This window comes from Apus apus, chromosome Z, assembly GCF_020740795.1.
Source record: "Apus apus isolate bApuApu2 chromosome Z, bApuApu2.pri.cur, whole genome shotgun sequence".
Taxonomy (NCBI): domain Eukaryota; kingdom Metazoa; phylum Chordata; class Aves; order Apodiformes; family Apodidae; genus Apus; species Apus apus.
In genome coordinates this window covers 67,958,244-67,976,237 of record NC_067312.1, presented here as the reverse complement: position 1 = coordinate 67,976,237, position 17,994 = coordinate 67,958,244, and the positions used below count along the sequence as shown (strand labels likewise).

At 37.4% G+C, this 17,994-nt stretch overlaps 1 protein-coding gene across 2 annotated transcripts in view; it reads left to right on the top strand.

Moving 5' to 3' along the window:
- The window catches only part of FBN2 (fibrillin 2), a 160,306-nt gene that overhangs the window by 134,151 nt on the left and 8,161 nt on the right, over positions 1–17,994 (top strand). For both annotated transcript variants that reach the window (XM_051642419.1, XM_051642418.1), the window contains exons 46-60: positions 510–626; positions 2,501–2,629; positions 2,936–3,055; positions 7,860–7,985; positions 8,223–8,375; positions 8,910–8,975; positions 9,685–9,810; positions 9,919–10,038; positions 11,191–11,313; positions 11,731–11,862; positions 12,675–12,800; positions 15,121–15,327; positions 15,972–16,097; positions 16,908–17,030; positions 17,176–17,292. In XM_051642419.1, the coding sequence (XP_051498379.1) occupies positions 510–626; positions 2,501–2,629; positions 2,936–3,055; positions 7,860–7,985; positions 8,223–8,375; positions 8,910–8,975; positions 9,685–9,810; positions 9,919–10,038; positions 11,191–11,313; positions 11,731–11,862; positions 12,675–12,800; positions 15,121–15,327; positions 15,972–16,097; positions 16,908–17,030; positions 17,176–17,292 (1,911 nt within the window). The remainder of the gene's footprint in view (positions 1–509; positions 627–2,500; positions 2,630–2,935; positions 3,056–7,859; positions 7,986–8,222; positions 8,376–8,909; positions 8,976–9,684; positions 9,811–9,918; positions 10,039–11,190; positions 11,314–11,730; positions 11,863–12,674; positions 12,801–15,120; positions 15,328–15,971; positions 16,098–16,907; positions 17,031–17,175; positions 17,293–17,994) is intronic.

Genomic DNA, 17,994 nt, shown 5'->3' with positions numbered 1-17,994 from the left:
TTTTTCTTTTACTGTTTCATTATGGACGTAGCATTGCTATAATATATTTAGATACATAAATTGACTTGGGAACAATGACACAAAACTCCTTTGTAGAGTCTTTTCAACAGGTTTCCATGGGCTGAAGATGAAAATATGTATATCAGATTTGAGGTAGTTCCAGGGCTGTGACTCTTAGTCCTTTGTACTAAGTTCTGATCATTAGTGTACATTAAGAAAATAAGAAATGCTAGTTTGTAAAATAAAATTACAGAATACTTTGTGATACCACACATGCCCTTACTTTTATCCTTGCATGCAACAGAATCTTTTATTTTAAAATATGTATAAAAAAATGCAACGTGTTACATTTTTCTATGTGTAACCAGAAGATGTAAAATCAGTAGTCTAAATAGAAAATGTGACAAATGAGAGACTGAAGTTTAGAATGTTGTCACTGTGCACAGATAACACTTTAACACACACCTGGAAAAATCAATTCTCACATACAGTTTTGTTTCTCTTTGCAGATGTTGATGAATGTGAACGCCATCCATGTGGAAATGGAACTTGTAAAAACACGGTTGGATCATATAACTGCCTGTGTTACCCAGGATTTGAATTAACTCACAATAATGATTGTATGGGTAGGTGATCTAATCCAAACATTATTCCCCCTGCTACTTGGTAGGCCAAGGAATCATATGTGGTTAGAACTCAAACAGAAGACAGGTCAGGGTGCTGAGAAAGTTAATTGGGCTTGGTAGCTGATACTGTTAGCAGCCCCAGAGCTTCATCATTACTATCATTTTTAAACCAATTACAAATATTTTTTACTGGCCAGGTTGAGATAATGTGAACTCTAAATCTCTGGACCACTGATGCAACCTTACAGTGCACTGACATTTTAATGCAGCCCTCACCTGGATTACATTTCCTAGATTTTCCTACACCAGATGTCCTTGTCTACTGTCACAGTCCATAGGCACCACTCCCAAGAAGCATCTGTTATATCACACCACCTCATGAATTTAAAGTAATTTCTTTATATCACCGTATTGACACTTGCAGTGTGAAAGAGGAAGCAGATCAGCAGTAGGAAAGGCAGTACCACTAATCTACCAAGTATGCTCTCCTAAGATAAAGTCTGTTTTACAGAGTTTATACATGCATTGCTATTTACTCTTCTCTAAAGCACAGAACGCAAGACTATCTGATGATTGTGGACAATGCAAATTCATAGATACTTGTAATAAAGCAACTAAAATCTTCCTCAGCTGAAAAACAGGCTTGTATGCCTCTGGAGATCCTCTCCTTTTTGCAGTGTAAGGAAGGCTTCCTGCTACGGAAGGAAGACATAACAGTCTACAGGTTCCTTTCTTGTTCAGGAGAGAACTGCAACATCTTACATAAGTATTGTAAGCCTTCCCCTTGTCTTAGGGAAGAGAAAATTAAAAACTTGTTCAAGTAAGAAGATTCTGCTGCCAAAGAATGACACTATTTGCCAAGGTGTTGTTTTTTTTTTTCCTTGGCAGTATAGCTGCCAATCCACTGCCAGGAACAGCTAGTGCCTCTGCTCCAGGTGCTACCTTTAAGGAGCCCAAGCTGACTCAAAGACTTGGCCTTTTGTTTGCACTCCCCTTGAAAGCTTGGAGAACCTCAGGGTTTTCTTCCAAACAATCCCAGTTATTCAAAGGCAATTTGGCCAATCACAATATAATACTTTAGGGGTATTTCTGCTTCTAGAACTGTGACACAGCAGAAATACACTATGGATTAAACTAGTAACACAGGAATGGCTGTACTGGCTGAAGCAGAAGTTACATCTTTTTCAGCAGCTGAAGAAGATTAAAATCTCTTCACTAAAACTGATGTTAGGCTTCATCATTTGAATTCTAATGAAACAGTGGAGTGTAAGTTGTTCTTCCACCATGATGCTTATGCAATCTTCATTTCCTTTATTCTGATGCTTTCTCATCTGTATTTTTTCTTACACAGTGCTCCTTTAAGTCTACATTATTAAAGCACCTCTGCAAACTAATAAGCATTTCCTGACCTTGGTTTCAGAACTGTTTTGAAAGAGAAAATCATCTTGTGGAAAGCAAGTTACATATTCCACAACTGGAAAATGACAAGGCAGGTTTTAGGAGGAAACTTGAGCACAAATAAATCCAGATAAAATCCAGAACATTCCATGTAAAATTTTCTTTTCTGTGTCTGGAGTTTGTACCATACAGTCACTTGGCAGTAGCTGAATGTCTGCAGATGCAGTAGCTGAGGTAATGCTGCAAGTTTGGAAATTATAATACCCTATGAAAAGAGAGTGTTGTTTAAATAGAACATGTACCTTAATGCACTTGAATGAGAGTTACTTTCCACTAGCTGTCTGCTGTTCTTTTGTTGCTGCACAATTTGCCTTTACCACAGACATGCATATTGCAAGCTGAGTGTGTTTATAACATACTGTGCATTATTCTACTGGGTCTCAAATCTCACTTCTGGGCTTTTGTTTTATTAACAGATATTGATGAGTGCAGTTCCTTCTTTGGACAGGTGTGCAGAAATGGACAATGTTTCAATGAAATTGGTTCCTTCAAATGTCTGTGTAATGAAGGTTATGAACTTACCCTAGATGGCAAGAATTGCATTGGTATGTATGATACCTCATTGAGGTGTTAAAGCACTGATGAGATGAAATAATCAAACTATTAGATCCCATCTAGAGGGAAGCACCACAGTATGAGTATCTAAGTATAAAAAAATAAGACAGTGACTTTAATAAAATGCAGTAGCAGTAAGTGGGTTTTGGAGTAGCTGTTAATTTTCAAGTATTTAAGTGCCTTAGAAGAAAAAAGTTGGAGAAGAATCCTACAGTCTTTTTCATTAATAAGCCTGTTTTGTTACCTTAAGAATTACATTATTCTAAACCTTTCTTGGTTCTGTCTGCTCTCCAAAGATACTAACGAGTGTGTGGCACTACCTGGTTCATGCTCTCCTGGTACTTGTCAAAATTTGGAAGGATCTTTCAGATGCATCTGTCCACCAGGATATGAAGTAAAAAGTGAAAGTTGTATTGGTAAGGCAAGTTGTAATCCTTGATTCTGAACAATTTAAAAATTGCAAATAGTCTCTGGTTCTAATATAGTTTTACCCCCTAATGTTTTTTAATGTTGCCCGACTTAAAATCATGGTGTTGTCCCGAAAGCAGGTCCGTTACGCGGTGTGCAAGGAGCTGATCCAGACGCAGAGTCAGGATACTTGCTTTAATATCCAGTTTTGTGCAGAAAAGGGAGCAGGGGGGTGTTCCACAAATCAAGCTCAGCTTCCCGAAACACAAGTGCTACTTTTATACCCAAAAACGTGAGAAGGAACTTTATGTCTAACATTGTTCTATCTCTGGCACACACGGTTGGTCACTAACTCCTGGCTTCCATTTCAAGTGGCAGTGCTCAGGAGTTTCACTGCGCCTGCTCAAAAAGTAAGGGGCTTGTTCTTAGTAGGGGTCCCTCTAGCCTATGGTGGGTATTTTAGTGTGCTAATAGCTTATAAGTATGTTAATACAGTGATTTCAATTACTCAATGTGTTTTTGCCCAGTGCTGTAAGCTGTAAGCAAGACAAGCTGTGGGGAGTGCTCCTTTCCATCCCTTCCATCTGTCCTGCAGGCCTGTCTCAAGGCTGGGCTGTTAGACTGCTTGGGGAGTGTTTTTCTCTAATTGGAATCTGGTTTTGTCAAATTCTTACTGTTTCACTGTTATCTAGGCCCTGTTTTTATTCTACGTGTCCCTTATGTTCTCTTTTATGTGATTATTTTTTTTTTTACAGATGTTATTTTTCCCCAAATTTTACTGACTTCAATTAATAACTGACATAAATTGTGATAGGGAATAAGCAGGAAAAGTCTTCAGGAAGTAGTTTTAAAAATGGAAGGCAAAATATTTTGTATTGTGTTGTACTACATTTTATGCATTAACTTCTTCATTAATGGAAACAAAGACTTACTTTGAAAAATGTTATTTTATCTTTCATTCACTTTTCCTTTTTTTTTAAAAAATATCATTCATAAAACAAGCCAACCTGTGTACTGATTTATAGAATCATTACAGAAAGATAATTATTGGCAATCTGTGCATGAACTAAGATTGTGTTTTCAGAATGAGCTATGAAGTTTTAGAATCGTAATAAAATTATGGAGCTTACAGGAACAGTTGCTTAAACTGGTTTCTTCCAACAACTGTTTTCTGATGTTGTATTTTGTATAATGTCCCTCAAATTCTGAGACTCACAGGAGGAACAGAGTACAGCAGATCTTTTCATCAGTGTGCATGTTCTTATTTGTTCATGTGTCTCATTTAAAGCCTTGAATATCATTCATGAGCAGAATGTCACACAATGAATTGAGGTTTGGTATGGAAGAAAATTAGAAATAAGTCTGAGTTGCAACTCCCTTTTCCCGCAGAGCAAAGCAGAGGACTACTGTGAATTTACTGGACATTTAAATTATCTGTATGGGGCACGTGTTAAGAAAGGTGCACACAACTAGTTTTAGGTAGCTAACCTGGAAGCCTGAGGTTTCTGCATACTCAGAGAACAGAGGAGGCACCTTTTTCTCCACTGTGACTACATTAAGAAACATCATTTCAGCTTAAATGACTGAAATTAGCTGGTGTGACACCCCAAATATACAAACATTCATCCAAATAACTCCCATTAATAAATGAGCAGCTTGTACTTGAATGGACTGTAGGAAACAGTCAAGAACATAAAGATTTTACTTAAAGCCACCTAATCTGTATGGGTGCAGAAACTGGATCACAGGAATGTTTTTGAATTTTTGGCTTGATCAACAGGATGTATTTTCTATGCCCTGCAGTTCTCTTGTCCTTTTGTGTTATGCCACCATAATCAGCTGGCCTGCCAACTTCATGGTTTATTTTGGCAACCACCATTTCCTTATTACAATTTATGTATGAGATGAATTTAGATTGCCTGCAGTTGTAAAATAATGAATTTTAAATGAAAGCTTTTACTTTTCCAGGAATATCAGTGCTTATGGCCACTTTAGTATCCTGACAGAATCTCTTGGTTTTTTACAGCATCACTGACTGCCAAACAGATTTTTGCCCAAACTGAGTAAAAGGGACTCAGTTGCATTCTTTTTGTTCATTCTGCCATGTGTCCAGAAAATTTGTAGCTACAGTTCCTAGAAAATGCCTAGATAATAATGTGTGATTTTACTAATATTTTTATTAGTATTATGACAGCCCTTGCAATGTGTATTCCCCGTTACTTTCTATTGATATTATATGATTTATAAGCTTTATAAGAATTTGTTACTTCTGTCTGTAGTGCGAAGGTTGGCTATGGCTAGATTACTTTTTGAGCTCAGTGATTATATGCAGGAGAAACCGAAGCAGATGGGAGCCACAGACAAGTTCTTAGTTTTCACCTACCCATTTACAGTATTTCATTTCATTTTGGGAATGAAGAGGAGAGGACTCGTTTACTTCCAGAGTGTGGCTTGTGTCTGGTAATCGTGGCCACAAAGCATTCCTTCCACTAGCCCCACGTCATTCAAGGCAGTAGTAATCAGTATGTTAAAGAACAGTTTTTCCATTCCTTTAGTGCAGCTGAATTGCTGACCTTTGTATATTAACAGCTATCTGGGAAATTAATTACCTTTTTTTCATTGAATATGGCTGACTTAAATTGCTTCAGATAGTAAGACGCTGTCCATGGGAAGCTACTGCAGGGTTTGGTTTTATGCCAGATTACGCTGCAGTGTTTTGTTCGTGTGCAGTACCAAACAGGAACTTCTGAACATGTGACTCAAGTTAATATTTTTCAGAAGTAATGTCACAGAATCGATTAATAGATTACTTTTTCCATCACCCCACTTACATTTTCCTAGGGATAAAGACTGTATTTCCATTGCTTCCCTATATGCTAAATACAGGACAGTTTTATAAGATTCAGTATAGTAAAGAGTCCAACAGATATTAGGAGAAACAGCACCACAAACACATCCATGAAGCTTTTTTTTCATGGAGAGTATCTATTCCTGCCTACACTTTGGTTAAGATCAATATTGATATTGTTGTAGAACACTTATACAGCCGTAGGTCTCTGTGACAGTTCTTTTAATATCCCTTTCTGAAAGACCCAGATGGATTGTACTGCAGATACAGTTTTGGAGATTGTTAAAATACCCTTCAGATATTATTAAATTATAATTACCTTTACAAATTACTTCAGTACGGAGGATTATATCTTCTGTCAGTATTTGTAGAATAGAATAAATTAAAATATAGTTTAAAATAATAGATATGAAAAAGTTAAAGTTCTGTTAATGTGTTACTTTTCTTTGTTGTCTATATAGATGCAGGATATGCAGGCTGATACTGTTAGAGCTGCACTATTTTACAAGAAGTTGGTGTTTATATTGAGTAGTCTTTTATTTTGGTTTAAGTTTGAAAGAATTATTAAAATATCTCAATTTAAAAAACTAATCTCACATCTAAATAGTCATAGCAATTTATTCTAAATTATGAAATTGAACAGGGAAAAAATAAATAGCCTATCATGAGTGGCTGTGGAAAACTGGCATATAATAATTTTATAACTGGTAAATAATAATTTAATTTCACACTAATCACACACAGGACACAGACACACACAGAACAGGGCTTGCACATGTTACCCCACCCCTCCCTTCTTCCCAGCCCCAAATCCCTTTGTTCCCGGTTTCTCTCCCTCCTTCCCCCCAGCGGCACAGGGGGATGGGGATGGGGTTTAGAGTCAGTTCACAGGCTGGTGGTTCCTGCTGCTCCTTCCTCCTCAGGAAGAAGGATTCCTTACAGTCCTTCCCCGCTTCCCCACAGGGTCCCTCCCATGGGAGAGAGTCCTCCACGAACCTCTCCTTCATGAGTCCTTCCCACCAGGTCCGGAGCTGCTCCAGCCTGGGCTTCCCACAGAGTCACGGGCTGCTCAGGGAACAGGCACCTCCCCTGGCTCTGGGGTCTTCCAAAGCTGCATAATCAAAGTCCACTGGCAGCAAATTCTCTGGCCACAAAATCCAAGTCCACTGGCAGCAAATTAAAGTTCACCCCTCCTTGTGCCTTCAGGGAATGTTCCACCCTGTTCCTCCACGAGTGCAGGGGGACAGCTGCCAGCTCGCCATGGGCTGCAGGGAAACTTCTGCTTGGGCACCTTCTTCCCCTTCTTCCTCATCAACCACCAGGATCTTCACCCCGGCACTGCTTTCACCTCTCCTGCTCAGCTCTTTCTCCTCTGCTCGCTCTGCTCAAATCTTACATCAGTTCTTTCATATGTTAATCGTGGAGGTGCATCCATTGTCTCTCTAATGGCGCCTTGCCTCACTGGTTTTGGAGCTGGGAGAGTTTCTCCTGCTTCTTGGGGGCCCTTCCCCCCACTACCAAAAAACAAACCAGCACAAATCTGTAGATATAATCTAGTAAGTAGCTGTAGTTTCAGTTCAAGACTCAGTCAATCATCATGAAAAAGGTGCAGATTAAATTACAAAGAATTTCCAATATGCCCTTTTTAAAAAATTCGTCTTTGTTTTATGTTTACAGAAAAACACTTTTCATACAAAAAATATATCTCCTTCTCTCTTTAAGTCTGATAGCATTTCTTTAATATTTATATGATGTATATGACATAGAAGAGAGAGTCATATTTGGAGAAGAAGGTACCTGCCAGAGCAATGCTCTAATTTGAAAGAGTTGGTGAAACCTTCAGGTTGCTTTATCTCTTGGGTGCTTTATTGAAGGTGCACCTCCTGCTGAAGTTAAATAAATAAATAAGAAATCTTTCATAACCAAGGAATTCACAGCCAATGGGTTTCTCCTTTCCTTTACAGATATTAATGAGTGTAACGAGGATCCCAACATCTGCCTCTTTGGCTCATGTACGAACACGCCAGGAGGTTTCCAGTGCATCTGTCCTACAGGTTTTGTGCTGTCTGATAATGGACGGAGATGTTTTGGTAAGTTAATTATTAAGGAATGTAATAACTTACTCTAACAGGTAACAGATACTCTGTTGAATGAGTAAAAAGGGATCTTTGGATCTCCATTCCAAACAATGTCCTTATGAGGGTTGGAAAGTGCTTTCAAAATTGGATGAAATTCACAGGCCTAACATTATTCCTTTCAGGACTGCACAGTCACCCTCTAACCAGGTAGGGGGTGCCAGCTCCCCATAACTGCATTTTCTTTTTTAGATACTCGCCAGAGCTTCTGTTTCACTAACTTTGAGAATGGGAAATGCTCAGTGCCAAAGGCTTTCAACACCACAAAGGCAAAATGTTGCTGCAGTAAAATGCCGGGAGAAGGATGGGGTGATCCGTGTGAACTCTGTCCAAAGGAAGAAGAAGGTACACATCAAGGTTTAAAATAAAGCCTTTTTAGGTAGGGAGAGCACACTTGTGTTGGACCTTTTGATCATTAGAAGGAGAGATCTTTCTGGCATTCTCTTAACTGCCTTTTCTAGGACCGTTTTCAGGTCAGCAAAGAGAACAAAATGAAGTAGAAGAAACCATAGATAAAGAGAAATACTGAATTGCTGGGCTTTCTCTGTAGAAAAATGCACTAGTAGCCTCCATCTGTAGATCTAGCCTGCTTTAGGCAAAAGAGCAGAGGAAAAGAGGACAGAGCAAAGAATCCTTGAAGTAATCAACAGTTTTCAGTTCTTGGTTTTCTCCAGATAGAGCTCATGGAAGCTCAACAAGTTCTATTCCTGCTTCCCCAAGAGACAGTCTTGCTTTTGCATCTGGCAAGACAGAGTAATGACTGTGATTTAAAACTTGACAGTTTTGAAAAATTTGATGTAGAAGATTTTTGGATGGGTTTAACCATCTGCCATGGTTCTGTGTCTCACTTTTTTCTTTTAAAAAACCGTGCCTCTGTAGTTGCTTTTCAGGACCTGTGTCCGTATGGTCATGGAACTATTCCTGGAATCGATGATACACGTGAAGGTAGGTATTCTTGTTCCTCATAATAAAAAAACCCCACACAATTTATACCTTATCTATTTATCTATACTATTTATCTAATTTATCTATACTAGATTTGGATATTATAGTATATGATGGCTTACTGCTCATAACCCCAGGTGACAGAGGCTGACCTTTAATAACTGTGGACCATTATGAAATGATAGTTAAAAGATTACCTTTGAAATTCCGTTCCTAGAGACAAACAGAATCACAGAATGGTTTAGGTTGGAAGGGACCCTCAAAATCATGTAGTTCCAACCCCCCTGCCGTGGGCAGGGACACCTCCCACTATATCAGGTTCCTCTGAGCCCCATCAAACCTGTCCTTGAACACTTACAGAGAGGGGCATCCATAGCTTCCCTGGGTAACCTCTGCCAGTGTCTCACCACCCTCATAGTGAAGAATTTCTTCCTAATGTCTGACCTAAATCCACTCTCTTCCAATTTAAAGGTATTATGCCTCATCCTATCTCTAACTGCCCTTGTAAAAAGCTCCTCCCCCAGCTTTCCTGTAGCCCCTTCAGGTACTGGAAGGCCACTATAAGGTCCCCCCAGAGCCTTCTCTTCTCCAGGCTGAGCAACCCCAACTCTCTCAGCCCGTAGGTTGTTAGTTTATTGAAAATGCTTTTTGAAGACCTGACACAGAAATGTATCAGCTAAGTGGTTGCTAATATCTCCCTGCGTTTTAGATGTCAATGAATGCCTTGAAAGCCCAGGGATTTGCTCAAACGGTCACTGCATCAATACTGATGGATCGTTTCGCTGTGAGTGTCCCATGGGATACAACTTAGATTACACAGGAGTACATTGCATCGGTATGTCCATATTTCATAAATTATAAGAATTATGTAACACTTCCGTTTAAAACACAGTGTGAAATGTGTCCCAGTTCTCTTCAATGTGCATTTGTTTGTTACATCCAGATACTGATGAATGTTCAACTGGCAACCCATGTGGAAATGGCACATGCACTAATGTGATTGGCAGTTTTGAGTGCACCTGTCATGAAGGATTTGAGCCAGGCCCAATGATGAATTGTGAAGGTAACTTTGTCCTCTTTATTTTTTTTCCCTTCATTTTTTGTCCAGTCCTCATTATTAAAATAACTTTATTACTTTGGTGCTATAATAACTAGGAGGAAAAAAAAGCTTCTCTGCTTGAAATATGTCCCTGAAAAATAAGTCCTGAATTGATGTAAGCAGTAATTTTAGTTTATCAGAGGGTTTCCCTAACTGCATGTTGTGGTATGTTACATTATTCAGCTGTTCATTGGAAAGACAGAGGAGGAGGGTCAGGGAAACCTACCTGTTGTGCTTCTCAAAATCCTCATAACTGTATAGCTATCCATGGCAAAAATGCATTTTTCATAACTGAGGGAGAGCAGTTATGAACTGGCCCTCTCATCACAGTTACAGTGACAAGTGAGTTATAATGAACGTAATACTGAAGTCAGACCAATGGTCCATCTAGGCCATTATTTCATCCCTCACAATTTAAATTCTAATTCCACATGCAAGCAACTTTAAACAGTTCACTCCTCTAATATGAGAGCTGAGGATATAGGGAAAATATGATGTAAACTACACCGTGATTTTAGTATTCACTTAGGGATCTGTTATCCAATAATCTGTCCAGTACAGTCTTGAATCTGCCTCCACAGCCTCTTGTGGCAGCAAGAATGTCACTAATTAGGAAAGTATTTTCTTTCATCTGTTTTAAACTAGTCTCCTACTAATATCATATAGTACCTCTTACTTTTCATTGCACGGGATTTGTGTGCAACCATTCTGCTTTCATCTGATGCTGATCAGGATGCTTCTTACAGGTTTTGTATTTTATGAATCATAATTCTTTCGCATTCTGAAGCAAGAATTATTTTTTTTTAGAGTTTGAAAAAAAAGCTGACATCTCTCATCACACAAAAAATACATTAAAAGATTATGATATAATAAAAATCTGCTTGTCCCAACTTGTTATTCCAAGCTCAGGTAGTTCCACATTTATTATGTCATTATTTTTAAGCAGAACTTTGTTCAGCTTTCTCTGACTATTCAAAACCAAGCATCCACAAATTTGCATTACCCCTCTGATATTTATAAGCTGAAAAAAAACCCAAAAACACAGATATAAGAAAACCTTATTGATGTTAGTTTAAAATGTAGTGGAGAATTATTATTTTGTTCCTTTCTGTTCAGATATAAATGAGTGTGCTCAGAATCCCTTGCTGTGTGCTTTTCGTTGTATCAACACTTACGGTTTCTATGAATGCACATGTCCAGTCGGCTATGAACTAAGAGAAGACCAAAAGATGTGCAAAGGTAATGACTGATGTTTAAACTTTTGCCCAACTTCCATCATCCTATACTTACCAAAGGATACTGCAGCTATGCATCTTGCATTCATCCTGTCAGTAGAATGTATCAAATAGCCCAGCAAATGTTGATTTACTCTTTCAGAACCTACATAAGACAGATATCTAGTATTTTTGTTATCAGGTGTACCCCTTGATGGAGATTGTAAAGCCAAGAAGGTGACAATGGTCAAGTCAATCTCTAGCATGACAAGATGATACAATTTACAAATATTAGGACAACTGCATAACTCTCATATTTTTCTTCAGTGCTTGTTAGTTAGGGAAGTCTGTATGTTGTTTTTCTTTGGAAAATGTTAGTTGTCTTCAGTAACTGAAGCTACTGGAAGGAAGTTCAAACACGAAATACGTTGGTTTTTTCCAGATCTAGATGAGTGTGCTGAAGGTCTGCATGATTGTGAATCAAGAGGCATGATGTGCAAAAATTTGATTGGTACTTTCATGTGCATTTGTCCTCCTGGAATGACCCGGAGACCTGATGGAGAAGGCTGCACAGGTAAAGCTTGGAAAGGGAAGAAGACATCTACTGAAATACCAACAAACAAACAAATTAAAAAGTCTCTGTGTATGTATATACTAAACTAAAAAATGGCAATTCATAAAGGATGCTTGAAACAGCCAATGATTATTAATTATTTATTTCAAGGTTTGAGCCTTATCTGAAAGTAGTTCTAAATGACTAGTAAGTATATCAGGAAAAAAACAGTTTTGTTTCTTTTTCGTGTACAATAAAATAAAAAAGTTTTTTCAGACACTTGTTAAATTTTAAAAACTAAGTTGCCAAACAAAAGAGGCTCTGCTCACTTATCATAAATAAAAAGTTACATCATATTTAACATTAATACTGATTATAAATAATATGGCAGTTTCTTAAAGAATTAAAACTGTAACATTCTGAAACAAATAGAAGCGATTAAGAGCAGAAGATGTGAAAACTGCCATAGTTCAGAATAATTCTTCATCCTGTAAGTAAGTAAACATAATTCCTCCATCACTTTTGCAATTAGTTGAGGGGGAAACAATGGCTGCATTATACTTTCTTTTGGTACATGAAAAAAAATGCAAGACCTTTTCAAAGTGGACAGAAGTAGCTGAGGCTGCCATTAGCTCAGAGGGGAAAAAAAAGGTAGGATCCAGTGCATGAGGAATGGGACAGGGCAGTGTTACTCGGGAAGTCCTTTCCAGGCTTAATCAATTGCTTATTTTCTACTTCTTGCAAATATTTTGCAGACTAATTAATGCCTTCTATGAGTCTGATATATTTTCTTGTAAAAATTTATTTAAAATTGTTAATATGTTTTTGTAAAGATGAAAACGAGTGCCGCACCAAGCCAGGTATCTGTGAAAATGGTCGTTGCGTGAACCTCATTGGGAGTTACCGATGTGAATGCAATGAAGGATTCCTGTCAAGTCCATCAGGCACTGAGTGTCTTGGTAAGTGCCTCTTTTGTATACATTTTATCTTACATTAAAGTATAAAGGATGCAGAAAGTTAGGCTTCTGAGTACCTAACAGCTCTCGTATCTGTAGAAATTAAACAATGATACTTATGAAATAAACACTTATATTAAATAATTATAGGAATGTTGGAGCATCTTGAGAATGTCAGCTGAATCTAGCAATCAAGGGCCTCATATAGAAGTGTCTAAATTCTATAGGACATAAGTGTGGTGCTGAGCAACACTATCCAGACAAAATACAGGTATTTTTAAAGAAGAAGCAGAACTTAGTTACCTTAGATAGATTGACAACTGGGATGCAGCATCAAACTAAATGTTTGCATATTCAGAACATGATCTTAAGCAGCACTGTACTGCTACTAGACATCTGAATTTTCTGTACCTTTAATCCAGGCAGTGATTATTAATACAAAATACTAGGATTTCACAAAAAAATTGCAAGATATACTAAAAACTTTTGATGCAGACCTGCACTTTAAATCCTGATAAAGGGTCAGCAGCCTGTATTTCCTTTTCAGTACATTCAGACTGCACTATAAAATTAATTGTTCCCTTTTTAGAAATCAAAGAGAACTGCAGAACTTTCTTTTTTCATGATCAGTGTATTGATACTTCAAAGTATTTTACAATACTTAAACTCTATCAGTGTTTACTAGTATTCTTGCATCTAAAATACTTGTACATTATCCTACATAAGTACAATAAAACCAGCTTTGTGTAAATTGTCATCAATGGTGTGTGACTTCATGTTACAGCAATAACATTGGAAGTGTCAGGTATTTCCTAGCTATTAAAGACAGATGGGAAGAGGATGCTTCAGTCTGTTAACCTCAGGTAGTCGTTAATGCCAAGGAAATACCCTGCTTGGAGGTCATTATTGCTGTCTTATATTTAATATGTGTTTTTCGTATTATTTTTCTGAAAACTATGCATTGGGTTAGTTTGCTTATTGCTGCTTTTCCTTTAGGTTTTCCTGGGTCAGAAATTACAATGAAAAATCAGTCTGGCAGAAACAAAGTATTTCTTCAGAATTAAACCACAAAGATTAACTCATATATTATTTTTAATATATTGTGAAAACCTTTTTTATTATGTTTACATTAAAATGTATTCCACATCCCAAATAGGAGACAAAGCATGACATGTTTTTCAAGTTATCATGTGCATGAAGGTCTGCACTGAGTCCTGCAAATGACTACAGTAAACATACTGTCTTACATAACTGACAGTTCCAGTGAGGATAGCTTTATTTCATATAAACAGTTACCAGGCACCCCATGTAAGTTTTGTCTAAAGACAAAATTCACATTTTATCAGATTGATGTAAGAAATGTCCAGATTCTATTCCTCAGACTTGTAAACAAGAAGGTCAGCTGGGTGTTGATACATATACACAATCTGAAGGATCAGAAGGATTTTTAACTTTTAGCTTCAAGAGAAAAAAACCAAAATATTTCATTTAAAATCATAAGCATCTGTCAGACCATAGTTGAAAGTGTTTCCCTTTTAATTAACAAATAAGACAGGTGAGACAGCCAATTTAGAAGATACCTCTGCAAAATTTAGAGTTTTGGAAGCTGGGACCTCTGCTCTCCTCATCTGCCTTCTTGAAGGAAACTTGTAGGAGCTTGATGACTCTGGAATTATGCTCCTTTTTCATGATTGACAGGTATTGACCAAAAGGCTTAAAAATTAAGAAAAAAGAATGAGAAAGGGATAGATCAACACTAAGACCATATAAATATTTTTTTTTCCTTACAAAAACTAGAAGTACCTCTGAAAAAGTACTGAGTTGCATAGATATTTTTAGGTGCTAAAGATTTTGTCCTTCAGACTACATAAGGATACTGAAAGATGATCAGACATGCTCTTTTGGCCAGTGAAACATAAAAACAAAACAAACTTCTAACCCTTCTCCAAGAAAGTTATTCAAATGCAAGTGAAACATAGGCAGCTTAAGTGGAAGCTCAGCGCAGCCCACAGTCTGTTTTATAACCAAGCAATCTTACCAGATATGCCCCAGGGCACAACTTTTCTAGAAGTAAAACTCATGTCCAGCTCATACAGTTACTGGTCTTGAAGCATGTTGGGAATACACTTGGAATAGCTGCAGATTATCAGAAGGCACAACAAATCTGAAAGACTAAATCAAAACAGACTTTGCAAAAACTGTTTGCTAATGATCCTCCAATGCTTGCATGTGTTGGCAGAGAGCCAGAATTATGCAACAGATGCTTAGTGGATCAGGTGTTTATGTCCTACACTTTCTTAATTTCTCTACTTCTTCCTTACAGATAATCGCCAAGGGTTTTGCTTTGCTGAAGTTTTACAGACAATGTGTCAGATGGCTTCGAGCAGTCAGAATCTTGTCACTAAATCTGAGTGTTGCTGTGATGGAGGCAGGGGCTGGGGTAACCAGTGTGAGCTCTGTCCTCTTCCTGGGACCACTCAATATAAGAAACTCTGTCCACATGGACCAGGCTATACTACAGATGGAAGAGGTATTTATGGGGATAAAAAGAGGCAGAAAAGGAGAAAGGAGTATGCTGGTATATTTGATTTTTCAAATGCTGCTGAGAGACCAGAAATTAAAAACACCTTTGAACAGTAGCTGCAATCAGAATACTCACAGCTGTGCATAATTTTCAGAGTTGGGATCTAAAACAGGGGGTGCCTATCAGTAAATAGAAGCTAAAAATTATCCCAAAGCTTTAGGATGCTGAAAAGTTGTGTAAGGTGCAAACCCAACAAAAATCTGTAATAAATACTTTGCAGTTGCTATTTCCACACAGGAAGCAGAAGACAGCATGCATTTTTAATTTATGGAAAAAAAAATGTACATCATCTAACTAGTCAAAAGAAAATTCATTTATATGGGTTTTTTATTTTGAGTTAGCAAAAATGGACCCTGATTATCCAGTGATACATCAGGAAGGTTTTGATAAAAAAACCCAACAATAATGAAAGTGTGAAGGATGTTTGAGCTGAGATCCATTTTTAAAGAGAAAGGAAGATTAAAGTTTCTATCAGACGCACGGTGACAAGGAACTGTGCAAGACTGGAAGAGAAGAAAAAAGTCAAATTTAAAACTGAAAGATGAAATGAACTGAAAGATAAACTGAAATACTTAATATTTTTTGTACAGATACTGATGAATGTAAGGTCATGCCAAACCTATGTAGAAATGGACAGTGTATTAACACTGTTGGCTCCTTCCGATGCTTTTGCAAAGTTGGCTATACCACTGACATAAGCAGCACGTCTTGCATTGGTGAGATTCAGCTTCTTAATCCTCAGTTGTTTTTTAGTTGGTTCATAATGACCTATCAACTTCTGTAAACCTTCGTATCAAAGCAGTCTATTCTCTTTATCTCTTTTTTTCTCTTTTCTATCCTCATCTATTATGATAGCAGGAAAAAATTCTTGACTGAAAGAGCTGTCAAGCACTGGAACAGGTTGCCCAGGGAAGCGGTTGGTCCAGCATCTTTCAGGGTACTTTTAGAAAGTTTAGGGACATGGTTTGGTGGTGGAGTTGGCAGTGCTAACAGTTGGATTTCATGACCTTAAAGATTTTTTACAACCAAAACAATTATATTATTCTGTCTTTCTTTTGCTAATATGCAGTTCTGTTTTTATGTTTATTTGGGGAAACTGAAAAACAAGCTCTACTGGCAATATTCTTGCAGTAGAATATGCACTGAAATATGTTTCAGCTGTGTAACCATTTTGACTTGACAAACCAGCTCATTCTTTTGTGGTCTAAGTTTTGCCACTTTCCTGTTGGTTAACATAGAAATATACCACATTATGCCCCAAAATAAATACTTAGATGAAAATACTAATGCCACTATCACTCTAGTATACTACTCTTTCAAGACATTGTTTGTCACTGTAGTGACAACTCCACAGAAACTCCACAGCAACACATCCACAGAGAAGGAATTAGAAACTCAGAACAAATGTAAATGGGGGACTTTTTCTACAACCATTTTTCTCTTACATACAGTGTGCTTTAGAAAACACCCTTCAAAGACAGACAAAGAAATTAGTACAAGAGATGCATAACAGTTTCTCTCTTTAGATCTTGATGAGTGCTCCCAGTCACCTAAACCATGCAATTTTATCTGCAAGAACTCAGAAGGAAGCTATCAGTGCTCATGTCCTCGTGGGTACATCCTTCAAGAAGATGGAAAGACATGTAAAGGTAAAGGAAGTTATACACACTAGCTTTTACTTTTGTTGCACCTTGACTTGAAATAATTCTGAAGTGTGATGTTATTATCAAGTTAGACTGAATTTGCCTCTTTTTTATTGACTTTTCTTGACACAACATCATCTCTTACTTTCAGATCTTGATGAATGTCAAACCAAACAACATAATTGCCAGTTTCTCTGTGTCAACACCCTTGGAGGATTCACATGCAAATGTCCACCTGGTTTTACACAACATCACACAGCTTGTATTGGTAAGAAAAACATTAGTCTTGCATCAGTTTTTCTATAAGAACAACATTCTCAGTTCTCATTAATTTCTTTTGCTCTTTATAAAGACTAATAATACAGAGCAGTAATGCCAGCAGTGCAGAAAACAGATTTTGAAAAGCAACAGTTATAACTAAAGAACAGTCAATCTATCCACCATGTGTATTTTCTTGCATAGTGAATGGTTGTACATATTTAATACATGTTATTGTATTCTAAGTATAATGAGCTGGAGACAACAGGGTAAAGTATTAAAATCGGATTTAAAATGTAAAAGAAGAAGGAGATAACGATGTCTTTAAATCTTAAGGATAGGTGTGAATCTTTCAAATTGAAAGTATTTTAGATCAGCTAATACAGAAGTGAAGTATTTTTTCACTGTCAACAATTACATACCTGAGTCTTTGACACTCGTAACTGAATTACAACTTGTACTTCTAATTTATTAATCACTCATAGCTCTGCATGAGTCATCAGGTCACCTGACATTTAAATATTAAAAGAATCACAAAATCATAGAATCTTCAGAGTTGAAACTCTGGAGTTGGACCTCTAGAGGTCTTCTAGTCCAACCCCCCTGCTAAAGCAAGATTGCTTAGAGCACATTATACAGGACTGTATACAGATGGGTTTTGAATGTCTCCAGAGAAGGAGATTCCACAAATCCACTGGGCAGCCTGATCCAG